Source organism: Suillus subaureus (genome assembly GCF_016647635.1).
Source record: "Suillus subaureus strain MN1 chromosome Unknown BJ212scaffold_35, whole genome shotgun sequence".
NCBI lineage: Eukaryota > Fungi > Basidiomycota > Agaricomycetes > Boletales > Suillaceae > Suillus > Suillus subaureus.
Genome location: NW_024538591.1, coordinates 147,327 through 173,900, shown reverse-complemented (window position 1 = coordinate 173,900; position 26,574 = coordinate 147,327). Strand labels below are relative to the sequence as shown.

The 26,574-nt window shown below is 43.7% G+C and overlaps 5 protein-coding genes across 5 annotated transcripts; 2 read left to right on the top strand and 3 right to left on the bottom strand.

The window, feature by feature from the left end:
• Positions 1–2,682: 2,682 nt before the first annotated feature.
• On the bottom strand, positions 2,683–3,549 carry BJ212DRAFT_1279841 (uncharacterized protein; the record flags this gene model as incomplete). The annotated part of the gene is made up of 1 exon (XM_041331526.1): positions 2,683–3,549. One exon carries the CDS (start codon positions 3,547–3,549, stop codon positions 2,683–2,685), a length of 867 nt encoding a protein of 288 aa, XP_041189016.1.
• Positions 3,550–6,626: 3,077 nt separating this feature from the next.
• On the top strand, positions 6,627–7,043 carry BJ212DRAFT_1484604 (uncharacterized protein; the record flags this gene model as incomplete). Its single annotated transcript, XM_041340823.1, has 1 exon — positions 6,627–7,043. The coding sequence occupies one exon, from the start codon at positions 6,627–6,629 to the stop codon at positions 7,041–7,043; it is 417 nt and encodes a 138-aa protein (XP_041189015.1).
• A 5,294-nt stretch (positions 7,044–12,337) lies between these two features.
• On the bottom strand, positions 12,338–13,064 carry BJ212DRAFT_1484602 (uncharacterized protein; the record flags this gene model as incomplete). Its single annotated transcript, XM_041340822.1, has 4 exons — positions 12,338–12,553; positions 12,616–12,729; positions 12,793–12,885; positions 12,933–13,064. 4 exons carry the CDS (start codon positions 13,062–13,064, stop codon positions 12,338–12,340), a joined length of 555 nt encoding a protein of 184 aa, XP_041189014.1.
• A 3,918-nt stretch (positions 13,065–16,982) lies between these two features.
• BJ212DRAFT_1302675 (uncharacterized protein) lies at positions 16,983–17,467 on the bottom strand (the record flags this gene model as incomplete). Its single annotated transcript, XM_041333298.1, has 3 exons — positions 16,983–17,087; positions 17,162–17,306; positions 17,382–17,467. The coding sequence occupies 3 exons, from the start codon at positions 17,465–17,467 to the stop codon at positions 16,983–16,985; spliced, it is 336 nt and encodes a 111-aa protein (XP_041189013.1).
• Positions 17,468–23,544: 6,077 nt separating this feature from the next.
• On the top strand, positions 23,545–24,477 carry BJ212DRAFT_1302674 (uncharacterized protein; the record flags this gene model as incomplete). Its single annotated transcript, XM_041333297.1, has 5 exons — positions 23,545–23,611; positions 23,707–23,823; positions 24,014–24,043; positions 24,147–24,229; positions 24,280–24,477. The coding sequence occupies 5 exons, from the start codon at positions 23,545–23,547 to the stop codon at positions 24,475–24,477; spliced, it is 495 nt and encodes a 164-aa protein (XP_041189012.1).
• Positions 24,478–26,574: the final 2,097 nt, after the last annotated feature.

Below are 26,574 nucleotides of genomic sequence, written 5' to 3'. Positions count from 1 at the left end.
CTTAATCTCAGTGTGAGCTGCGCGTTCATGATGTCCCATGACTTTTCTTTCTGTTGTGTGGGGGTCTGTGATGCTAAGGAAAAGCTGGAGGTCTTTAGGTAGCAAGATGGGAGGGAGGAGCAGAGTTTGCGAGGGGTAAATTCCTCTTGAAGGCCCATCAGCTGGGTTATTAGCACTTGGCATGTAGCAAAGGTGGAAGAAGACTGTATCGCCCTGTGACTCAAGCAAGGTACTGATTTATCTAAAGACGAGGTTAGTTTCCTTGTTGCGGCTTCTCCTGTTATGCCAACCATTGACAACCCCTTGGTTGTCGCAGAATACATAAAAGTATGCAGGGAGGACTCGAGTTTGTTGTCAAGGATGGAATGGACAAGGAGCTCAAAACCAACCTAATTCTGCCCAGCTAATATCGTGTTGGCATGTGAGAGTTTGCCAGTCAGTGCAGAGGTTCCATGCCCTCCAAAACCCATTGATAACAATCGCTAATTCCTAACAGAGGAGCTCGTGTTGGAGAAGGCACAGAGGTCAATAAGAGGGGGGGGGGGGTCTAATGATGGATTTTCTGACAAAGGGTGAGAGTAGTTGCACAGTCCACCAGTTAAGGTCTTCATTGAGATGTCAAACGGAGTGATGTGGGATGAAAGGACAATGACTGTAGATGCCAAGCATGGCCTCCAGAGTGGTGAGGTAAGCATGACCTGCTGGCATGACCAGGCAGGTGTGGAGAAGCCTCCTGTACAAGCACTGAATGTCCAAGAGTGTGTGTCATTCCCACACCTTCCATTCGACAATGCAATCCAAGTATTTCATTTTCTTTGGAGCCAACAACTCAACCGTCCACTTGGGAATGTTCCACCAAAGCCCCAAGGATAGGACTGTGAATGCAAAGGCAGTGTCTTTCGACAGCTCCCAAGGGACTCTGAGGGGGGAAGAGACATGGTCAATGTCAGCAAAGGTGAATGAAAACTGGGAGTCAAGTACTGAGCAAGGGGAATTAGGAGATGAGTCTTGCAGTGGGAAGCAACAGTTTTCAGCATAGGTGTCATAGTGTCCGTCATCGAATGGATCACCCTTGTACCATAGCCTACCTCTGGATTTTTGTTGACCTGAGCAAGCCAGTGTGTGGTGAGTGGAAGCTCACTGGCGGTTGTAAGCTGCCAGGTGCTCATGCCAGATCCGAAAAAATAGGTGGTCATTGACCCATTTTGCAAGGGGTCCGATGCCTGCAGCATGAAGGAGGTCAGCACCTGCATCAGCCACATGGCCGTATACTCTGGCAGAAGGACCCATACCAAAAGATAAGCAGGTATCCACACAGAAAGATTCTCCTGGAAGACAGATGACTGCGGCTGGCCACTGAGAGTGGTGTAGAGGTACTGTGCAGTAAGCTTCTGCCACATCATGAGTAGCTGCTTGGGATCCTGGGGGCAGAGTGCAAATGATGGTGCATATGGACTCAAATGTTCCCCAGGAGCAAGGAAAGAGGTCTGGGTTGATGCCCACATTGACCGATCTGTTGGGAAAGGCTGGGGAAGGCACCAAAGGGAAGGAGAAGTTCTGGATGATTCGGTACTTCCCAGGCTTCCCAGACTTGGGAATGATAGAGATCGGCGACGTCTGAAAAGGTCCAAGCAGGGATAAGAGTTGATCGCAGTGTGTAAGGGCCAAGGTATCTGCCAGTGAGGAGTTCGCATGCAAGTAGTATATCAAAGGCTTCACAGAAAAACAGTAGAGAAGGTCGATTGGGAGGGGTTTGTGTTGAGGTGATGTGAGAGAGATTGAGATTAAACCTGAATTGTAAACTACTAGGTAGAGTTGGGTAGTCATTGAGCAAACCGTGAGCGACCAACTGGGATTCCAAAATCTTGGCGTTATATGGTGATATCGGGTGCAACTTTCTGTACTTGAGGGCAGTTTTGCGCCCCGTGAGTGGTGGTGAGGCATCCTGAGCAAATGTGCCGCTCATTGTGTGAGTGGCTGGTGCATCTGGAATGCTGCCAATTGATGCATAGAGGTTTGTTGGAGGCTCACAGCAAAAGCTGCTTGTTGGATCTGGTGGCAACAGTAGGGAGAATGTCATCCAAGAGATGATCCATGGAGCACTCAATGAAACTGTGGTTGTTCCTGCTGAGACAGACAGCACACACAGTGGAGGAGCAAGAGCTGTGTGCACTGTCTCGAAAACCCTGTTTCAAGGGTGTCTGATGGGTGGCATGTTGATTTGACCCTGTCTTGTGTGCTTTCAGAGGAGAATTAGAGTGTTTATGGGGAGGAGGAGTCTTTGAGTGACAAGAGTGCCAAGAACGGTGATGATTGGAAGGCTCATGATTTCCACTCCAGGAGCAGTTGGTATTGGAAGAAGATTCATGATTCCCATTTCGTGAAAGGGAGATGTTGGCCATCTGTGTTGAAAGAGTCATGCAAATGCAACATGAAGGCAAGGTGTGAACATTTCATGGACACAATAAGAGTGATGTAAGGCAAACGCGATGGGCAATGCAAAACACATGTATTGAGGTTGTAGTTTGTAGAATACATCAATAACAAGAATAAAACACAAAGGCGAATGCAAGTGTGTTCCAAGTGCAACATTTAAGGCATGATTTGAGAGAACAAGAGAATGATCAGTTTTGTTCATGTCAAAGAGGATAGAAGACTGACCTGAGACTCATGGTCACAGTGTCAAGATTCACAAAGAACATGGTCAAAAAGGCGCCCCAGCACTGTGTTGCTTATGATGGAGAGGTCCCAAGCTCCATTTCCCAGCACAACAGCGTTGTGCCAAGCCCTCTGCTGTTCTTCTTGATAGATCATTAAGGCTTGCTGAGCGATCTGGTCATTGGAATTCCAGTATTGGTGAGTCATAATGGCCACCCAGAATCTTGCAAGCATGAGTACCCATTGATTGGGCCAGTCATGCTCTTTGAGGGCAGCCACAACACGTGGGACAGCTTGGGCAAAATCAACTGGTGATAGGAAGCGATCAGGGACCACCTGCTTGGAGGGTTTGGATGCCACAGCACTGATCCAAACAGTGGCCCCATCTTGCTCGGAAGGGATGAGTCCCTCATCATCTCTAGTGCTGTAGGAGAAGAGGGCTTCCTCCAAACCAATGTTGGTCCAGTAGTAGAATTCAATGAAGTGACCCTTGTCAATTTTCTGTAACACGAAATCGGAGACAAAGGCTTCTTCTTCATTGGTATCTGGACAGGGGCACATGAGTATATTGGTGTGCTTGAACCTGTTTTTCTTCTGCTTGTCTGCTTTTGCCATTTCTTCTTCCAGCTGATGGACTTGATGGAGGTGAGTAGCCTCTGCTGCTGCTGCTGCTTGTGCCTGTTTGGCCGAAATGCAGGTTTCTTCAGCTAGCTGGTGGCACCACTGAATGCAAAGGTCGTCATTGGTAGCGACCCAGACCAAGCAGAGAGACTCAGCTGCCTGCTCCTTGGTGATGGTAGCTGAAATGAAAGGCACACAAGACGCACAGTAGCACTCATTTGTGAAATCAGGGCATACCAGTAAGCCAGGGTCAGAATGTAGTCTGTCCATCGTAATCTTGGTGTAGAAAGATTCGGTTTTTTCAAGAACTTTGTTTTTAATACAGGCAGGTCAGAGAATTGGAAGGAGAAAGTCCGAGAGGAAAGAAGCAAGGTATGAGCAATGAAGGGAAAGGAAGAAAGAGGTGTGGGCTACCTGTCTCGAAACAGACAAAGACTTCATTCCTACCATGTGCTTGTGCCTCACACTTTAGTCAGAATCCAACTTTCATCATGACTGGCAAGTGTTCAGACCACATGACTAAAAGACACAGTTGAGGTATAGTGACAACACAACAAACAGGGCACAGTAGTCCCATGGCTTCAACTTACAAGCCTATTCTCATTTTATATCATGTATAGTTTCAGTTCCAAAGCTATCCAAGGCATTTTAATAGAAAGCTATGTTAAAATCCTGCTATCATCAAAAGTTAGTAAGGTACTATGAAAATAGTGACTAGCGTACTGCTGACTTCAGATTAAGTAAGCACGCTACTAGCTATGAGCGATTCAAATTCCAACAAGCTACCCACAAGACTAGTATGCATGTATTATTAACTACAAAATAATACTATCCCTGGTTTTATTGATGGTGCTCTTGAACTTTGACTTTTCAGCAGTATCAAACTCGTCAGTGAGCTTCTCATGGAGATGACTCCCACTGCTTGCATAATTTCATCATCCAGTTGAGTGGAGCTTACAGGATGCTTAGGTAAGCTGTTTTAAAATTTTCATGCAAGTTCCTTTCAACTTTGTTTCACTGCTACCACCACCACCCTCTTGAGCTCTCCCTGGCCTTTCCTTGTGGTTCCTCCCTGGCCCTTTGTGGTGGTCACCCCCTGGCTTTTCCTTGTGGTTCCTCCCTGGCCCTTTGTGGTGGTCACCCCCTGGCTTTTCCTTGTGGTCCCTCCCTGGCCCTTTGTGGTGGTCACTCCCTGGCTTTTCCTCATGGCCTGGCCCTTTGTGGTGGTCCCTCCCTGGCTTTTCCTTGTGGTCCCTCCTTGCTCTTCCCTCGCAGTCCCTCCCTGGCCCTTCCTCATGGTTCCTCCCTGGTTGTTTATGGTGGTCCCTCTCTGGCCTATTCCCTTTCTGCTATCTTTCCCTGTTTATTTTTTTGTTTAGTAACTACATATGTATTTCAATTTAATATAAATTGATTTTGTTCATAAAATGAGTGTTAAGATTGAGAATTATTTGGCACCAGTGATAAAATGGTAGCTAGTGGATGACTTCCCATAGGCTCGAAAAATTCTGATTAGAATATCATATCATAAATTTGACCATATTAGGCAGGTGTGCCATGATGCCAGCTGTTCATTACTGCTCAATTTGCAAATGTGTGTCACCTACCCCCCTCTTATAAACCTTAATCTATTGGGGGGGGTACCCCCCCCCAACAGATTTTGCAGACTAAAATAAACGACATCCTTCCATTTTTGGCCACTAACACCAGCGATATCCACTGACATAATCCACCTTGCTCAACATGCATGCCATGCAATGCAATACCTTGTGCAGTGATACCAACCTACATCTTTGACCTTTTGTCAAGTATGCTAAATGTTTCTCTCTCCCAGCTCTATTTAGATGATACCCAGTGACCAGTATGACATACTCAATTGTCCATGCATGGTAATGAAGTCCCCACCTGACCAGTCTGCCTCTGGTGTGTCCAATGTTGCCTAATCCATCCTAGCATATATCCCCAACCAATCCACATCCTCTGACAATGAAAATTTCTTTATAATCCCTCCATTTGGACTCAGCATGCTCACAGTCTATCTAGTTTTGCCTTTGTGCACTTGCATTGCACTGTTACCAGCCCAGGGTCCCTGAGCTTTTTCTTTACTGTGAATATCCCCACCTCTTGTGTCTGATGGCTCAACAAAGACTTGTATCATATAAAGTGTGTGGGTCAGTAGCCACAAGGTCAGTACTCAAAGATTCAGTCCCTCCAATGTCTGATTCTCAATCTATGACTATCCCTACTAGCCAAATGATTCCCAAGTTGTGCTATGATAATGCAGGCAATGCATATGTGCATGATCTCTTAGGCATTTGGCAGCCCCATCCTGGGATTGCCCAGGCTGTGACTGGAGTGCAGCAGTCTGAAGACAGATACATGTCCCAGGCATATGATGTAAGTTTTAATCGTTCTCTGACCTTCACAACATGTACTTATTACCTTGTAGTGACATGTAACAGCGCCCTCTCAGTATGGACTAACAACTCCTGCAAACTTCTCCCAACCTTGCTTGTCACCAGCACCCTCAGCATCTGGGTCTTACCTCCTGCCACCTAGTGCATACCAGGACCCTGCTCTAATCCTGCTCCCAGACTCACTGGATAGGGACCTTCATGACCCCTCAGTGATCACTGAATCTCATGGATACACACCTACCATGAAAATTGGTGGGGCATGCCACAAGACTAGAGCTAGGGGAAAAGATAAGAGAATACTGACCTGGGTAGTGCTGACCACCCTCAAAAGCATGCATGTGCTATCAAGGATGATGAAGATGATCCAAGGACTAAATGTGGTCAGCCCAACAGCTCTAACAATTACAGCATGGCTGATATCCAAACCCTCCTTGACCTTGTCAAAGATGAACTTCCTCTGGGCCAGAAAGGGTGGCAACTAGTACACTCAAAGTTCATGCAGTGGGCAGCCCGTAATGGCTGCCCTCACCGTAAAGCAACATCACTTGAAACTAAATTCAAACAAGTAAGTCATGATCTATTCTATGACAGCCATCTAACATTTCAACCTTAGTTTGTGAAGACCATGAAGCCCACTGATAATGGAGTCTGTCCTCCTGATGTAACTCGTGCCAATGAGCTTGATGCATGCATCAACAAGCATGCTAGTACCCTGCAACCTAAACAACTCTGACTATGATGCCCTGGATGATGAGTTGAATTGTAATGAACAAACCATCAAGGTGCGAAGTATGTCTCCTCTTGAGCACACTGCAGTCACTTGCACCACTCAGACAGATACACCTATCCCATGTTGTTGAGGTATAGCAGTGTCAGAGTTGCTTTCTCGCATCAGTGGGGCCTTTGACCCTGGTGTTCAGCAAGCTCGGGATGAGGATTGCACCACCAGATCTCTTGCAAACACAGTTGCTTGCCCAGGGGCAGCAGCTGCATGACACAAATGCAGTCACAGAGAAATTGTGGACCCAACTGTTTGACTTGCAAATGAGACTATTTGATGTTGAATGCGAGCATGACCTTACCCAGCTTCATCTGGAGATGATGCAGATGCACCAGCCTCCTCCCAACAAAGCTGCTCCCAAAACTTGTCACCAGCACAAACCCAAACCCAAACAGGTGGATTACACCTATTACCCTGATGGTGACCAAAATGTCATCTGGCACAGCGATCCAGAGACCCCAGCATCTGATGCTTCAGACCACCCTCCAGGTTCTCCTCAATACACTCATCCTACTCCTCCTCCTTTCAATTCCATACCTTCTCCTCAGTTTGCCCACCACTGCTAGGCATCCAGACCCTGTTCACGTGGTGCAGGGCTGCCACACAATTCTGTGGTCATATGTTCTAAGAGACAAGAGACCCAGGTGTGGGCAGACCTCAAAGGTGAGGCCATGGATGATGCAGATGACCTGCTAGAGAGCAAGTCAGCTCATTCTCAAACACCAGAGGTGTAATCACTCAAGGTACTTGTGCAGCTTAGATGAGGGTGTCATTTCTGACTTCCCTTGCTCAAGGCACTTGCACAGCTTAATCAAGGTCTCATTTCTCCCTTCCTCCACTCAAGGCACTTGCGCAGCTTAATCAAGGTTCCATTTCTCCCTTCCTCCACTCAAGGCACTCGTGCAGCTTAGATGAGGGTGTCATTTCTGACTTCCCTTGCTCAAGGCACTTGCGCAGCTTAATCAAGGTCTCATTTCTCCCTTCCTCCACTCAAGGTACTTGCACAGTTTGTATGAATAGATATATAGAAGTTACAAACTATTTACTCATACTCTAGCATGACATGGAATTGTGCAACTCAATCTTTCTGCCTTTGCTCTGAAAACAACATGTTCTCAAAATCACTCCAGACTGCAATATCATCATCCATCTCCTGCCAATGTTTGAGATACACCATCCATATTTGATTAATGCTGACTTGAATAGCACATAGATTGTGCAATTGCACACAAATCTCAATAAGATTGCCTCGGGAGTCCTTGTTGCTGATTTTGAGTGGTACATGCAATCTTCCAAAAGCACCTTGAAGACCATGCATGCCCCATTCAGCAGTCTGCTGGTAGGAAAGGAGTTCATGATTGAATGCCATCTATTTGTCGATCTCAGCAAGTGAGCCTTGAATGTGTTGGCCTTGTTTGAGAGGTGCACGAATTCGCCCCTGGATGTTATTGCTGCCACAGGGGAATGCCATGCCAGCAACAATATAATAACCTGCAGGAGTATGATTTTGAAGGGAGGCATAGATTTGATGGGCGATATTGTCATATCCCGTATGCCAGACATAGATCCCATCATATTCCCACGCTTTCCGGACCTGTTTCCGGACCCCATATCTGACTCATTCCTGGATCCCCTATCCTGTTCACCCTACACACATTCCGTCCAGCAAGACATCCGGACTTTACCTCCTCTCAGATTCCGGACTACATCCACCACCTCACATATCTCAGTCCTGTTTCTGTCCTGCCTTCTGGATCCCCAGATCTCTGGACCTCCGGATATTAACTGTACTATCTCCGGACCTATTCCCACCCTCTGTCCGAGATCCTGCGCCTATCCCCATTTAGGCATCTCCATGTTTCCGGTTCTCGGTTATCTCTGTTTCCATCTTGCTGATTGATCCTTGTACTAGTTTCATCTCTGAGTTCATTTACTTATGTTCCGTCTTACTTACCAATGTGTTTCTGCATGCTCATACATAGCCTTACTCCTTTGCTTACTGATCCTCTCAGATAGCCTCTAGTATATAACCCCTGTACAACTACAGTAGAGTCCTCAGTCTGAATATCATCTTAGTTCTTGCTCTCTCATCTTAGATCCTGTTCTACTTGCCAATCATCTTCTGGACTTCAGTCCATCTGAGTCTCGTCCTTTTCCATAAGGCCTAGGGATGGACTCCCTAGGTCGGAATTCTGGACCTTCGGATTTGCCCCCTATGTCTCTGTCCCAAGTCTAGGGATTGCTTCCCTAGGCTGGAGTCTTGCCTTTCCAGCACTTACCCTCTTTCTGGACTTAGGTCCACTTCCTGTCCCTCAGACTCTACCTTAGGGTAGTCTACCTCCATTTGCTTCTACATTGGACAAAGTCTGATGTAGCCCCTATTCCTTCCAGACCTCCGGACCTCCTGTCCTCTGTACCTCTGGACGTCCTGGTATCCTGTCCTTCAGATGTTCCACCCTCTGTACCTTCAGATGTTCCACCCTCTGTACCTTCAGATGTTCCACCCTCTGTACCTTTGGACGTTCCATCCTCCATACCTCCAGACATCCTGTCCTCCGGACCTCCTATCTGTCCATCCTGTTTTCCTGTAGAAGTATTACCTTGCAGTGGGAACTCTCCTGAGCATCTCCTGCATCCCTCTGGAACTCTCCTGCACTCCTCCGGATGTTTCCCGTGCTCCTCCAGAAGTCCTCCCGCACTCTCCACCAGAGTAGCCAGCCTCTGGAAGTCCTCTGGACTTCATCGGACCATCATTGGACTTCCTCTGAAATGAAGGGCACATACTCGGGTAAGGGGCACAGCATACAAGCTGAGGCCAAGCCCCTCTGAGTCAGTCTCTCTCTCCTTTGAGCATGGTTCTTAACAGACATGTGAGTCGTGCCAACTGCCTGGGGCATTCAACCACACAGCAATAATCACTCCTGTAACACAGTTAATCAGGGCTATAGTAGTAAGACGGCATTGAACATACCTTCAGCAGAAAAGGCTAAGACAGAACTAATAAAGTGCTCTGATAGCCACCCATTAAACATTGCATTCTCGATGTCAACATCATCAGACATTTGCACAGGTAATTTGAGGCCATTGATACTGCTGAATGCACCTCTCAGTCTCCCATGGTGTACCACAACAAGTTCACTGCAGCGCTCAAAATCTAGGCCTCTGGGCCATTGAATTTTGGCATCTGGGATGGTGCAAAGGGTGGATAGCAAAAGCTTGAGACTGAAGCTAAGATATTGAAAGACAGTACTGGGAATGACAGCAAAGATCTGTTGTAGGCTGATGGTGTGCATAGTAGAGCTGAGATAGTGTAGCACAAGCCCAAGTGCCCCTGCAGCATCAAGGGAGTGCTGATTTATCCATGGATTTCCATGTGCATAGACATCATCATGAGGAATTGCTGTCTCATACCAGCATTGCGCAAAGCCTGTAGTAAGTAGCAAAGAGAAGGTCAACACATCCACACCCATTATAGTGATGAAAGCTCAATCATTCTGGCTATTACAGTGGCTCAAAAAACTGTCCACATGTTTTGACATTTTTCACTATCTATGATATTGTGTGAGAACAAAAAATGCCTCAAGGACATGGTTATACCACATTGTAGTATGGCTTCAGGGCTTTCATTTGAGCCCTACACCGTGGGAATTGGTGGAGATATGGTGGAGACATAAGGCTTATAAAATGATGACTCATGCAGACAGTTTTTTGAGTGTATATTAAAACTATATAAATCATTATTTATGACACCACAAAAATCATGCCACTATTATATAAATTATGAAGTGGTGTCATTATGTTATTTTATGACTATATCTAACTATATAAACCAGAATATCTCATGTATCATAGTCATAATCACCATGAAAGCCATTCTCCTCTGCGCAAAGAGATAATATCCTCTCTCTGTCTTATGCTGGCCTCTCTGCTTGCCAAATTTCCTCTAGAACTGGAGTATGCAAGTCCACTGTGGCCAAGTTTATCAAAGAAAGCCACCCAGACAAGGAAAACTCTTGTGGAGGACGTCCATCCAAGCTTACCTCTATTGACAAAAGGGCTATTATCCAACATATCACTACAGAAAAGGCTGATAATGCTGTCCAAGCCACCCATTATATCAATTCCACCATAACTACCCCTGTCTCTTCACAAACTGTGAGGAATGTTCTCAAGGCAGTAACAAAGAAGAAAAAGCCTCTTCTCTCATCAAACATAGGCAGAGAAGACTAGCCTTTGCCTTAGCTCATCAACACTGGACTGTAGAGGACTGGAAGCATGTTATATGGTCAGATGAGACCAAAATCAATAGGATTGGGTCAGATGGGAAGGTATATGTATGGAAAAAGAAGGGAGATGGCCTAACAGACAGAGAGGTTAATGGGACTGTCAAGTTTGGAGGAGGTTCTTTAATGGTATGGGGCTGTATGGGATGGAATGGTGTGGGAATGCTTGCTGAGGTTGAGGGGAAGATGAATGCTGAGCAGTATGTGGACATTTTAAATGACCACTTGCTGCCTAGCTTGGCAGAATCAGGGATTGATGAAGATATCATTTTCCAACAGGATAATGATCCCAAGCACACATCCAGAAGAGCTAAGGAATGGTTTGAAGAACATAACATCAATGTTCTTGACTGGCCAGCACAGTCTCCTGATGTCAATGTCATTGAACATCTCTGGGGAACACTCAAGAAAAAGCTTCAAGCCTATGAAAACCCCCTTAAAGGAGTATGGGAGCTTTGGGAGAGAGTAGCAGTGGAATGGGGGAAGATCACAGCTGAGGATTGCCAGAAATTAATTGAGAGTATGCCTAGAAGGATAGAGGCAGTAATTAAGGCCAAGGGAAGTCATACAAATACTAGAATACCTGGTTATTATTGTAAAATACTTGAGTCAAAAAACTGTCCGCATGAGTCACCATTTTGTGAGCCTTGTATCTCTGCCATATCTCCACCGATTCCCACGGTGTAGGGCTCAAATGAAAGCCCCGAAGCCATACTACAATGTGCTATAAGCATGTCCTTGAGGCATTTGTGAGTTCTCACACAATATCATAGATAGTGAAAAATGTCAAAACATGCAGACAGTTTTTTGAGCCACTGTATATAGCACCTGCCATGGGGTGTTCATGCGAGGATTTGGGAGTAGTTGTGGTCAGCAAAGATATAAACAATGAGGGTGCCAAGTGTCAATGTGGTCTTGTTGTGATAGCTCACTCCCAGCAATAATAGCAGCAGCCAGGACTTGAGCTCTTTCATCGTCATCAAAAAGGTCTGCCTCATCTTTGTCAGTAAGCAGGTACTGGACAGTAAGGTCATCCAACATCACTGGACTAAATCTATTGGGTGAGTGTATGGGGGACTATTGTAGTATAGATTAACATATCTTCATTATTGGCAATGTTATTGGGACTCCAAGATATTCTATTCAGTATTATTTTGCCCACAGGAAGTCATCCAGTTGCAGGCAATCTGTCATGCTCATGCTTTTGGTAGTTCTGTCCGACTTACTCCAGGTAGTATCATTCTGATAAATATTATATAAATTTTAGGGGTAGACAAAGCTTTGTAAACTTTTATATTTTTGGGTCAGTTACCTGATGCTTCGTAGTTGTGAACTTCCCTTCTGTTATGGCAATATTGATTAATCTAGCTCAAGTGTCAACTTCTGCCACACCTTCACTTCAACTGCAAGTTTGAGTAAAATCAGGACCTTTTCTCAATCATGAAATTTTGTAAGCAAATCAGGGGAGCTTCTTTCCTCTATATGGCCAAACATAACAATGTGATTGTTAATAGCAGAATTACGCTGATTCTTGTGATTATGTACTATATATTGTGATATATGGCCTTTTACTTTCCTCATGTGTTCACTGATGCAAGAGCACAGTAGAATGGTGTGCTGATTATTGGTCCAATGAGGAATTGAGGTGAAAGAGGACTCAAGTAGAGAGATCCAGAACTTTCAAATTGAAGAGAGAACATCTCCAAGAAATAGCATGCAACCTGCGACACCACAGTCTTCTTGACCTCTTCAGAGAGATTGTCCCAGTCATAGCTAGCAGGCATCCCTTTAATCTTGAATGTGCGATGTATGAGTGAAACATCCCAAACGGGTCACACTAGTTGTGGCAACCTACTTTATCTAAGATCATGTATTCTGCTCCAACAGGATTTGATACATCAGAGTTCCATGCATAGATTTGTGGAACAGGTATATTTGTGAATGCAGCGATCATCTTGCATGTTGAGACCTTTTGAAAGAGCACAGAGCCTTAGATACAAACACAAATAACACAACATGTATTTGTAGCTACCTCCAAATCAAGCTTGTGCTTTGGAAATGCAGGAGCAGCCACTTGAACGACAGCATCAAGAGGTGTGTCATCTGATCGCAAGATATCGTATACCTATAAAAATATCAGACATAATCTGTGCTGTGTAGGGCCAGATGGACCTTGTGATAACCTCCTTCAGCCAGTTTCTCCAGCTTGCAGCTTGTCAAGAAATAAAGATCAACAACTGATTGCAGTTCAGCAAGGCTAAAGGAATCTGGTTCGCCATCTCCATTGTATGAAAATGTAGACATTTGATCATCATTGCCCATGCTCCAAGAGATTGAATTTGAGAGAGTTCTCACTGGTGGAGGTGTAGTATATCACAGAAGGTGTGGTAAACTTGCACAGAGAACTGATACTTATTAACAGCAAGTTACATGTGCACCTAGATTATGAAACCAGAAGGAGGTTATTGTCACCCCTTCCACAGGTGACCATGAAATGCCTGTTTCACCTACTCAATAGGTAATGAGATGGTGATGGAAACCTGCCATAGTGGTGGCGGGAAACACTAAACAGTTCAGACAGGAAATAATAGGACAAAACCGTGGAATTTGAGATGTGATATGAGTATGTGATGTTGTAGTAATTGTAAGACCTGAGTCTGTCCATTGTCCTGCATGATTTGGGAATCATGCATGGACATGACTACTAGGTAGCCCCCCTAAAAGACAAAGTCTGTTAGCTTAGGCATCAGGCTAGTCAACCCATACCTTGGTTTCAAACCTTGGTCATATAGTTCAGTTTCCCCTCTGTGATTCATGAATTTGTTATATCTTGAAGAAAAGTCATTTGTGAGATGAGAATCACATAATGACCTAGTTGATATTGTGAAGCAAGAAGGTTAAGGTATTGCCTTGCCTTTGGCTTATTCACTTTGGCTAGAGAAAACCATAGAGAAAAGTTAAAAGCCTAACAAAAACCTATCTAAAAAGCCTGTGTTTTGTGTCTTGTTATTGTATTATTATTTCTGAGTTGTTTTCTCTAGTAATTTCCTTGATTTATTTTTCTATTGGGATGCTCTGACCCATCAGATACTTCACAAAATTGTACCTACAGGGTATGATGTCATAATGATGTCATATGGCTCCACAGATACTCCTGCAAGTATTCTGTTGAAAGTTATGATGTCATGATGATGTCATTTGTTCTGGAATGTTCTGCTCCACAATGACTCACCTCTGATGTCATTACTCCACCTATGGAATATTCTGGAATGTTCTGCTCCACTTTCTGGAATATTCTGCTCCACTTCTGATGTCATTGCATCGCTTTTTTACTTACATAATATTCCCACACAAAATATATATAAGGAGGGCCCATTCCCCCCCCCAAAAAAATAGGATCTCCCACTTGCAATCATTTGAATCTCAGTTTGAGCTACTCACTATGAAGATTGTTGCTTACAAAGAAAGCCCCTTTGAAGTACCAAGTGCAGGGAAAAGACATTCCCTTGAGATTACATAAGTTTCTTACAATAGAAACTTAGTTTATTTGAGACCAGCTTCTCACCTAGTTTCTGATATTGACCAACACAAGCTTTGGTCAATCTGTTCATTTGTGAGACCTGCTTCTCACCTAGTTTACTGAAATTGACCAACACAAGCTTTGGTCAATCTGATCATTTGTGAGACCAGTTTCTCACCACTTTGTCCCTATTTGACCAACCAGTCTTTGGTTAACGTATTTGTATTTGAGACTGTAGTCTCTACAGAGGATTATCTTAACAAGGAACCACATTCTAGTGTCTAGACAGTTTATCCTAGACAAGTTTATAAGTTGGGATATAACACAAAAGCTCTAGCTAAGTTAATCACATAGATTGGTTTAGCGAGCCTCCCAAGAACTCACATGTTATCTACCATGAAAGAAGAAAAGTCATAGACCATGTTAATCGAGGACTGGCAAGAAGTCTTATCCTAGTGTAATTGTGGTGTCATTACATTTTACACACATTTATATAAGACCCTCAGTTATTAAGACATCACAAATGAAGATCTAAGCAGTGTTTTACAGCTACCTTCAGATTGATAGGCCAGAATCCATTTTTGTTCATTCACCGCTTTTGTTTACTTGTGGAGCTAGGCAAACAAAAGGGTCCCATCTGTTACAATACTTTGTCAGCGAGATACCCCAGAATGGCACTGAACTGTGCAGCTTTCTCATTTGGCACTGTCTTCAAGTTTGGACACCACTCTCACCATGGTTGGAAACTGCCATCACATTCCAGCAACCATAAAGCAACAATGGGTCACTATGTCTGCCCAAATGTCATCTATGTTGCAAGAACAGGCAAGTGAATGATGGGAGAGGGAGCTAGAACACAAAGGTACGATCTCAGTTTCAACTAGAACTCATATTAATGTGCATAGTACCTAGAACACAAAGGTACACTATGGTTTTGGTCAGCTAATGCTGACATACAGTGGCTCAAAAAACTGTCTGCATGTTTTGACATTTTTCACTATCTATGATATTGTGTGAGAACTCACAAATGCCTCAAGGACATGCTTATAGCACATTGTAGTATGGCTTCGGGGCTTTCATTTGAGCCCTACACCGTGGGAATCGGTGGAGATATGGCAGAGATACAAGGCTCACAAAATGGTGACTCATGCGGACAGTTTTTTGACTCAAGTATTTTACAATAATAACCAGGTATTCTAGTATTTTGTATGACTTCCCTTGGCCTTAATTACTGCCTCTATCCTTCTAGGCATACTCTCAATTAATTTCTGGCAATCCTCAGCTGTGATCTTCCCCCATTCCACTGCTACTCTCTCCCAAAGCTCCCATACTCCTTTAAGGGGGTTTTCATAGGCTTGAAGCTTTTTCTTGAGTGTTCCCCAGAGATGTTCAATGACATTGACATCAGGAGACTGTGCTGGCCAGTCAAGAACATTGATGTTATGTTCTTCAAACCATTCCTTAGCTCTTCTGGATGTGTGCTTGGGATCATTATCCTGTTGGAAAATGATATCTTCATCAATCCCTGATTCTGCCAAGCTAGGCAGCAAGTGGTCATTTAAAATGTCCACATACTGCTCAGCATTCATCTTCCCCTCAACCTCAGCAAGCATTCCCACACCATTCCATCCCATACAGCCCCATACCATTAAAGAACCTCCTCCAAACTTGACAGTCCCATTAACCTCTCTGTCTGTTAGGCCATCTCCCTTCTTTTTCCATACATATACCTTCCCATCTGACCCAATCCTATTGATTTTGGTCTCATCTGACCATATAACATGCTTCCAGTCCTCTACAGTCCAGTGTTGATGAGCTAAGGCAAAGGCTAGTCTTCTCTGCCTATGTTTGATGGAGAGAAGAGGCTTTTTCTTCTTTGTTACTGCCTTGAGAACATTCCTCACAGTTTGTGAAGAGACAGGGGTAGTTATGGTGGAATTGATATAATGGGTGGCTTGGACAGCATTATCAGCCTTTTCTGTAGTGATATGTTGGATAATAGCCCTTTTGTCAATAGAGGTAAGCTTGGATGGACGTCCTCCACAAGAGTTTTCCTTGTCTGGGTGGCTTTCTTTGATAAACTTGGCCACAGTGGACTTGCATACTCCAGTTCTAGAGGAAATTTGGCAAGCAGAGAGGCCAGCATAAGACAGAGAGAGGATATTATCTCTTTGCGCAGAGGAAATGGCTTTCATGGTGATTATGACTATGATACATGAGATATTCTGGTTTATATAGTTAGATATAGTCATAAAATAACATAATGACACCACTTCATAATTTATATAATAGTGGCATGATTTTTGTGGTGTCATAAATAATGATTTATATAGTTTTAATATACACTCAAAAAACTGTCCACATGAGTCATCATTTTATAAGCCTTATGTCTCCACCATATCTCCACCAATTCCCACGGTGTAGGGCTCAAATGAAAGCCCTGAAGCCATACTACAATGTGCTATAAGCATGTCCTTGAGGCATTTGTGAGTTCTCACACAATATCATAGATAGTGAAAAATGTCAAAACATGCGGACAGTTTTTTGAGCCACTGTACATGTTTCCAAGTACTCACATCTCAGTTTCAACTAGAACTGAGATGTGCGCTTGGTTTTATAGCAAGGTAAGTAAGGAATGCAAAGGTGAAGTTTTCTGACATATGTATATTGCAGGGTGCAAGCCAATGTCATTTGGGCACAGCCTATTGGCCCGTCTGGCTCATGTGCTTGGACCTCTCTCTCTCACTCATACCTATCATGTCAGATCCTTCAGCTTCCTTACTCTCTCTCTCTTTGGATCGTTCGAACTTCAACAATCCAAGGCAGTAGCACAAGTCACTAACACAAGCCACTGAACTATCAACTCAAATGAGTAGCATACCATATCACAGAAGTTGCACAGTCCAGTGCCATTCTGGGATATTTCATCCAACAAAGTATCGTAACAGGCAGGACCCTTTTGTTTGTCTAGCTCCACAAGTAAACAAAAGCAGTGAATGAACAAAAATGGATTCTGGCCTATCAATCTGAAGGTAGCTGTAAGCAGTCCAAACAATCATATGATCAATATGATAAGCAGACATAGTAAGCAGCAGGCTTACACCCTCCCATCCTCCGAGAAATCTTGACCATTGTTGAATTCATCCAATGCGTCCATCCCTTCAACTTCTTGACCAGGTAGCCACATGTCTGTATCCTTTCCAATGTATGAGATATTGGAATCCTCGTCCTTGTTTCCTTCTATCCAGGATATGCTCTATCTCCCAACTCTCCACTCCAGTGTCTGTTATGATTGTCCCTGGCTTTTGTATCTCTTGTGATGGGAAAACTTCATCATCATTCGCTACATGCTTCTTCAGTTGTGAGGCATGAAAGGTTGGATGAATGTTTGTGTGTGCAGGCAAGTCCAGCATATATGTGGATGTTTTGGGGTCTGCTGATATAATTTTGTATGGTCCATTGAATCTTGGCATGAACTTTGTGACACATTGATTGCTGCTGTTGAGATATTCTTGCCTTTGGTGTGCTGTCAAAAGATATATGAGGTCGTCCACCACGAGCTTTGGTTTGTCGCTCTGTTTTGTGTTTGCTGACAAGGCTTGAGCAATTTTGGCAGCTATGAGAGCATCATGCACATCCACAACATCCATTTTCAGGTTCATGATGGCTTCAAGGGCATTTGTGACATCGGTTGGGAAGTCCAGTCAAGCCTCCTGCACTGCTTTGGGCGTTAAGGGTGGTAGCAGGCATGGTGATCTTCCAAGGTGTAGGTGGAATTGTGTGTAGCCGGTCAATGCATTCACACTCGACATCAGGTTGAACTGTATGCATGGTAGTGCATCTACCCAACCATATTGTTGATGATCTATGAAGAATCTCAATGCTTGGTTGATCATTTTGTTAGTATGTTCACTTGAACTGTCTGTCTGTGGGTGGTAAGCAGTAGACATTTTGAGTCATATACCTGTTAATTGATGCAGTGCCTTCCAGAATTTGCTGGCAAATAACTTGTCGCAGTCTGAGATGATGTTGAGTGGCATTCCATTTTTGCAATACCAGTGATTGAAGAAAAGGTTTGCAATTTCTTTTGCATTCATGTTCATTTGGCAGGGTATCAGGCAGATGTCCACTCCTAGATTGTCAGTGATTGTCAGTATGCCATCAAATCCTTGTTTGATGGGCAGAGGGCCTATGAAGTCCATTGCCACTGAATCCCCACACTTGTCAGGTGTAGGGAGGGGATGTGAGGGTCCAGTGGGTTTCGTTGTTTTGCTTTTGTTTTGTGCACATTCAGAGCAGGCAGGGATATAGCTTTCTTCAAGATTGTGCCTCATGTTGGGCCAATAGAACAACTGTCTTAGTGTCACATATGATTTGTTGGCACTGAAGTGCCTAAGGTCATCATGGGCCAGTCTGAATAGTGTCTTGTGTAGGTGGGTCACTTGTGGTATGACCATACAGTTGTTGATATATAGCAATCCATCATGTTTCTGCAGTCCTGGTAAGGAGTCTGTTAGTTGTGACAGTCTGATACACCACAGGTCCTTAGTGCAGCCATCCTTGATATTGTTCAGTAGCAAAGCATCTGGAGTGATAGAGAGTATCAGTGTGATAGGGCTGGTATTGTTACCTGTGTTTGTAGGCAAGTTCCTTGTTTGTTTGATGTACATTGCTCCATTATCTGTCTCTGGTGGCAGGCAAGAAAGTGCATCGGCTACCACATTGTCCTCCCCAGGTATGTACTGTATCATGAAGTCATATTGAGCAAAGAATTCTTGCCAGCATGATAGCTCTCATTGCATCATGAAGTTTTCCAGGGTCCTGTGGTCAGTATATACTGTGAACAGGGTACCTAGTAGTTCCACACACCACTTTTTGAGTGCATGTATGATCAACAGGAGTTCTTTTTTGTGGACTGGATAATTTAGTTGAGCATCATGAAGTTGCATGGAGTCGGAGGCTACTGGGCATGCTGTCTCAGCAGTCAGACCAAAGCTGAGCATCCCACTGGTCCTCCAATTGCTTGCATCACAGGTGACAAAGATTCTGTTGTTTCCAATATCATCATGATCAATTGTTGTTAGACAGTCGCAGCTTATTACCAGCTGTTTAATGGTGTCAAACACCTCTTGGTGTGTTGATGTCCAGCCAGGCCATAGTGCGTCAGCTGCTTTTGTGGTCAAAGGGGTCAGTATTCGCATGTGATCTGCCAGCTTTGGTAAGAATTGTTCCAGGTATTATACAAGGCCCAAGTATGAGCACATGTTGGTTGATGACTTAGGTGCAGGCCAGTCCAATATGTGCTTCACTTTTGACACATCCACCTCAATACCTGCTGTGGGGATGTGGTGGCCCAAGAAGTTGACTTTGTTGCAGAAAAGCAAAGTCTTCTTTGGCAAGCAGAATAAGGATGCTTTTCATAGCACATCGAGTACCAGTTGAACATTTTTCATGTGTCCATGACACTTTGAGACCAGATGATAATGTCATCCAAGTAAGTGTGACATATTTTCCCAATCAGAGGCTGTAGTGCCATGAACATTTGCCATTGATGGGTCACAGGTATGTTTCTCCCACCCTGAGGCATCACTGTCCATTCATGGAGCCCCTTAGGAGTGTTGATTGCATGTGTATTTAATGTCATCTGGATGTATCCTTGTCTGAAAAAACAAATTAGTCATGTCTATTTTTCCAAATACCTTGCCCTTTGTGCAGTCACACAAGATTTCATCTATATGGGGAAGTGGATGGTTATCTGGGATCATATTAGCATTAAGAGTACAGTAATTGTTTACCCATCTCAGGTAGGGCAGTGGGATCTTTTTTTGGTATGAGGAAAGCCAGTGAGATGTATGGGCTCAACAACAGTTGCAAGTGTCCTGCTGCAACATGTTCATTTAGCAGTTGTTCCCATGCTTCTCTGTACTTTCGAGGAGTATTGTAGCATTAACATTGGATGATCTTTTCAGGATCTTTCAGCCAGATGCAGTGAATGATGTCTGTGGGTAGATGGTCAATATGCAGTATGTCATTTGGAAACCAATCTTTATAATTCTCTCACATTTCCACTGTAGAGAATGAGATTCCTCCAGGCTTAGATTGCCCATATCACAACTCACTACCTATGACTTTCCTGCGAAACACGCCAGAGGTGCGATGCATTCCCGCACTATGCGACACTTTCCCGCGCACGTGCTTAATGCGCTCTTCCCACTGTCTTACTACTTGAGGGTCTTATATAAGTTGAGGTGAAGTACAATGACTATCACAATTAATTGTACTTCAATAAGACTAAGGTGCCAGCTCCTTAAGTTCATGGTCAACGGATTTTCTACTTCTTGGTTGATAATGTGTTGTTCATGGGTGGCCAAAGGGTAATAAATTACTTCTTTGCTAGATCACTTCTTGATAGTAAAGGGAAGTATATATTTTGTCAGGTTAACTTAAACCTAGTAGGTAATATGGACCTCTGCTGAATCAAATATGATAGACTGTTGTATAGGCAATCCCTAGTAAGATAGTATACAACCAATCTAGACTAGAAATACTATAGTTTTCAAAGGCAATCTCAAGGCCTTCACTTTCTTCATAATCTCATACTATTGAGACAGAAAGAGGGAAAACTCCTGCACTTCAAATCTTATAAATCTCATGGTTTGAGACAAGAAAGAAGAGGGAAAAACTTGTTGAATATGTGAGAATGGAGTCCTTATATACATTTTAGAAACCATCCTTACTAAGCAATGACTCATCACTGGACTGGTAAGAATATGCTTACAAACCAAGCCTTTTGGTGTGCTGAATCAGCTGCTTACTAAAGTACATAAGTAAAATATTACAAAGCACTGCAAAATATTACAAAGCATGACAAATCATGACAAAACATGATAAGTCATGGAAAAATCCTTACAAATCAGAATATTACCAGTCACATGACATGCTTACAAACATATCTGAGTGGTTCACTGATGTAATCAAGTGGCTGAAACTATAAATACAACTAAATAAATAAAGGGAAATAGATGACTAAGCTCATGAGTGAGAAATATATCCTCATACACTCTCCCAATCATCTCCTTCTATACTTCTTCTTATATATGTCATGGTATGAACTCCATACCATGCACAACACTGCACTTGGTCACCCTTTGTCACGCAGCATCCCAGAGCATCCATCCATCATCCAACCAGTCCCCTGGTGCATCTCTTTCTATTTATTTTCATTATCAGACCCTTTCTAGCATTATATGACACTATATTTTGTCATGGACCCTTACTTACATCACTTACATACATAGAGCACTCCCTGTTTACTTCCAAGCCCTGGGAGCACGCCTAGGCACAGCTTACCTGTTGCCTAGGAAGTTTTCAGACACCTACCACCATCATGTCACTTAGTATCTCATAGTCAGAATCATTATCTTCAGCCAGCATGCTAGTTGTTGCCCTAGCCATCAGCATCAGTCCATCAGCATCAATCTCCACTTAGCAGTCCCAGTTTACATCTTCATGCCATCCTTCAGTCTTTTATACGTTTGCGCACCACATGCACCATATTCCCATGCTTTGTGCTCTTACACACTTAACATTCCTATATGCGCACTCCCAGCATGCTTCAATAGAGTTGATCCAGCATCACTTCATGGATACTTGCTTTCTTTGCTTCCCTTAAGGGTCGAACATATCACCTGGTGCATTTCAACCAACACTTAGAGAGTCAGTAGCCTTCCTCTCACCCCAGAGGTAGAGGCATCTTTCTTTCTTCAGCTCTGCAAGTCCAGCAGAGCAGTGAACCTTCACCACATCCAGTTGGTCTAGCTGGTCTTTGTTTTTCTCAATGAACACAAGAGTTTCAATCCAATGCACAATGTGGCAACAATGTTTTTGGTTGCCAAAGTCATGTGTTTTACAGAGTCATTGAGGCATTCTGTTAGCACACTTTTCAGTTCCTGAATTACAGTTTTGCATAGCTGCAATACATCTTGAGTTGAGGGCAAAGGTACAGGTGTACATCATGTAACAATTGGGGGATTAAGAAGGTCATATCCAGAAGGTTTGCTGATGCAAGTTTGAAGTTCATGATCTATGAGGAGGCAATTGTGCGATAAGAAAGGCCACCCCAAGAGGAGGGGTACAATGAGATTAGGCTGCAACAATTGCATGTATAGTATGAGAGTTCCAGTCATGATTTAAAGAAGAAGGAGACAGAAGGACATAATCAGAAAAAGACAAAGGAGAAGTAGATGATGCGAGAAATGCAGAGTTCACTTGGATCTCAGAGTGCAGTTTGCATCTCCACAGACCCAACTTGTTCACTAATGTCCTCATTAATAAGAACTAGATGCGAACCATGGTCAATTAATGTGTCTATGCACTCAAATGAGGGGGAAGATGGCCCTGTCAATAAACAGGGCCACATGATATAGGCAGTTTCAAAAGGAGCCACACACATATCATCATCTGAGTCAGACAATTCCTCCAAGACAGACAAGGGCATGATGGCTGTGACCAGTGCAACAACAGCAACAGGTGTGGACCTGTTCATTCTTTCATTCTTGGTTCTGGCTGCCATCACATCCACTTCAGTGATTGTCTTGTAAGATGATGCTTCTGGTGCGTCATTCAGACACTCTTTCAACCTGTGCATCACATAAAATTTCCTACACTTGAAACAGCCCTTGTGATCTACAAGTGTTATGAACTAGGATAGTCATGACAATAGCAGCTCAATAAGAGTGATGGCTAGAGTTGAGTCAAGACCTTGCAAGTGCAAGGGTTGTAAGACAAGGCAAGGAGAGTGTCCTCAACTTGAATATCAATGTTCAGACAACTTAAGTTTGGAGGACTTAAGTGAAGGAAGTTCCAGGTAAAACCTAGTAAGATTAAGTGCAGAACTAAAGCATACAAGGTAGACTATATATAGTGAACTACAGGTGCTTTAGGGCAGGTGTGGGAAGATGAGTCAGAGATAGCAAGAATAGATCACCTAGTGATGGCAATAGCAATCGTGGTGTAATACAACATGAGTTAGAGATAAGTCTAGTGGCAGTGATATGTGGCATGTGACGTAATACAAGGTAAAGGAAGAGAAAATAAATAGGGGTGTATGTTGACTGTAACAGCAAGTAATGTTTGTTCTGTCACCATGAGGGGGCTGAGATGAGGTGTGGAGTTGTTTGTTGACGAATTGTGGGTAGTCCTTGATGATGTGTATGGTTGAGTGGTTTGTCTCGAGGTTTTGTAGGCCTCCTCTGCAAGCCTCTTATGCATAGCCAGGTCTTCAAGGTGTTTGTCATCAAGATGATGCACTTCTTCAATCCAGTTTCTCAATGTGAGCTTGGCATCAAGGTTTGCTCTGAGCACCACTGTAGTTAAATCATCACATATATTTGCTTCTAACTGGTTGCAGAGTTGTGCATCTGTCAGATGAGCAGCATTACCATATAGAAGGGCATTTTGGTTTTGGAGTTCTAGAGCCCACTCATAGAATGCATAACTTCCCTGTTGAGACCCCAGTACCTTCTTTCAAAGTTTGGTGTCCCAGTGTGTCTTAAGCCATGCACCTTTGAGTGCTGTCATGTACTCCATGTATGTACCAACATCAAGTGTGACTCATTGTGTGAGGTACCAGGTATGTAACTTTGGGTTAAGTATTCCAAACACTACCATTTTGACTTGATTCTATGGTTCAATTTCTTTATGCATGAAATAGGTTGTGCACACATTTTCCCAGTCTCAAGCGACCTCAGGAGTGAGTTCACCAGTGAGTAACTTGGGAGGTTTGCTTGGTGCAGATTGTTCTATGATGGCAGGTTTCATTGCATTGTGAATGAGGGGGTAGCATGTCAGTGGCATTTCTGGTTCAGATTCTGAAGAGGAGTCACAGGTTGTCTTTGCAGTGAAGGAATCAACTACTAAACTATGGCACTACAAGGAATACCAAGTCAGAGTATATGTGTGGTCATCTCAGCTCTGCCTAGGCTGCTATACTTTGCAAAGGCAAGTGCATTCAACCCAAGGGGAAACAAGTGCAACACATCCACAGGTCGCACGAAGCGTGGGAAAGTCACGCGCGTGGATGCGAAGGTGTGCACAGAGAGTGGTAGGATGCACGAAGCGTGGGAAAGTCGCACACTAATAGGCAAAAGTGCACAAATGGCTAGGAATGCGATGGGGACTAGGGAAGATGATGACTGATACTGATGGGCATGAGAATGACAAATGCGATGATGATAGAGTGTGATTACCTAAATGCTACTGACTATGGCTCAAAAAAGCATGCACTATGCTGAGGGATGCCAAGGGATACTAACTGGCCACTAAGTGGTAGCTAACTCAGTGATAAAAATGCAAATGCTATCATGCAAAAGGTGACTAAGCGCGTTCCCACAATGCGGAGCTGATGTGAGTAAGGTGTGGGAACGAAGAAGGTATATGTAAGTAAGGGTCCATGATGGAATATGGTGTCATGATAAGAATAAATGTGAAAAACATACCAGTAGGACTTGCTGGACAATGGATGGATGCTCCTGGATGATGGGCGATGAAGCGTGGGAAAGCACAGTGGGATGCACTGAAGGTTCAACAACTCTGCTGGCTTGCAGAGCAAAAGAAAGAAAGATGCCTCTACCTCTGGGGTGAGAGGAAGGCTACTGACTCTCTAAGTGTTGGTCGAAATGTGCTGAGCGATATGTTCAACCCTTAAGGGAAGCAAGGAAAGCAAGGATCCACAAAGTAACACCAGGTCAACTCTGGTGAAGCGCGCACACAGGAATGTCGAACACATAGGAGTGTGAAATGTGGGAATAGAGCGCATGTGGTGCACAGACATGTAAAGGCTGAAGGATGGTGTGAGGATGTGTACTGAGACTGCTGAATGGTGACTGATGGTGATAATGGACTGAGGACTAGGGTGACAACTCTGATGGATGCTGGCTGAAGATGATAGATTCTGACTCTAGGTGACTACTGACATGGTGGTGGTAGCTGTATGAAAACTTTCTCCAGGCAACAGGTAAGCTGTGCCTAGGCATGCTCCCAGGGCTCAGAAGCAAACAGGGAGCGCTCTAAGTATGTAAATGATGTAACTAAGGGTTCATGATGAAATAATGTATGGTACGATGCTAAATATGAGAATAAACAAAAAGGGACTCACTAGGGGACTGGTTGGATGATGGATGGATGCTCCAGGATGCTGTGCAACAAAGTGCAACTGAGCGCAGGAAGAGCACACTAAGCACGTGCACAGGAATGCATTATGCCTCTGGCACATTTCACAGGAAAGTCGTAGAGGGTAAGTTGTGCACTGTACCAATCATCATAAGTCATAATATGGGTGATCTAAGCCTAGAGCAATCTCAATCTCTACAGTGCATGGGAATGCATCATGGGAGAGTAGTGCATGCATCATGCAATGCATGGGAAGATCACGCATGTATAGGCTGAGTGAAGGGATGATATAGGGAATGATGCCACAAGTTTGTGCTGTGAACTGTATGTAGAGGAGGGTTTTCATGGTGATGATCCTTGAACATCCTTGCTTCTAGTATGATCAGATACTCAAGATCTGAGTCAGTCATGAAGCTGTCAGTGGGATAGCTGATCATGAGATCAGTGCAAGCCATCTTCAAGAATTTGCTATTAATCCATGCCTCATTTCGAGCCTGGATGCATTTTTTGGAAATCAGTCAGTCGCCAGTTGGAACACTATGACTTGAGTTTGAACAATGACCATAGTTGGTGCTTCAACTCGGAATTGAGAATACAACACATAGCCTAGATAATTCCTCTGGAATTGTGCAAAGTCACCAACAGAATTCCAAATGGACTTGCTTGCAGCTTGGCCTTGAAACAGTTCTGATCAAAAAGCACTGGAGATCATCACAACCAATTCACAGGTACCAGTAAGGCCGCAACAACCAGCAATTGAATGCTGCAGGGCTAGCAGCCAGGGTTTCAAAGACAATCTGTTCAAATCTCAGCCGCTTGTCACAGGATAGACATAAGACATGAGTTTGCTTTGTGTGGTTGTGAATACCCCTGACACAAACCATTGCAATGTGTGGAGCATCTATGTTTCACAAGCAAATGGACAACTACAGTGTACAGCATCTGACTCTGTTAGGACAAAAGGAGATACTGTTAGAAAATCAGTTATTATGACAGGTTGAAAATACACCTAAGTTACACTGACACTTAAAGAGTGATCATGATGCACAGGGTGAGCATAGGTGAGTGTGCAAGTTTACATAATTAGTAACTATTAACTTAGTATAAATTAAATTAAACCCAATG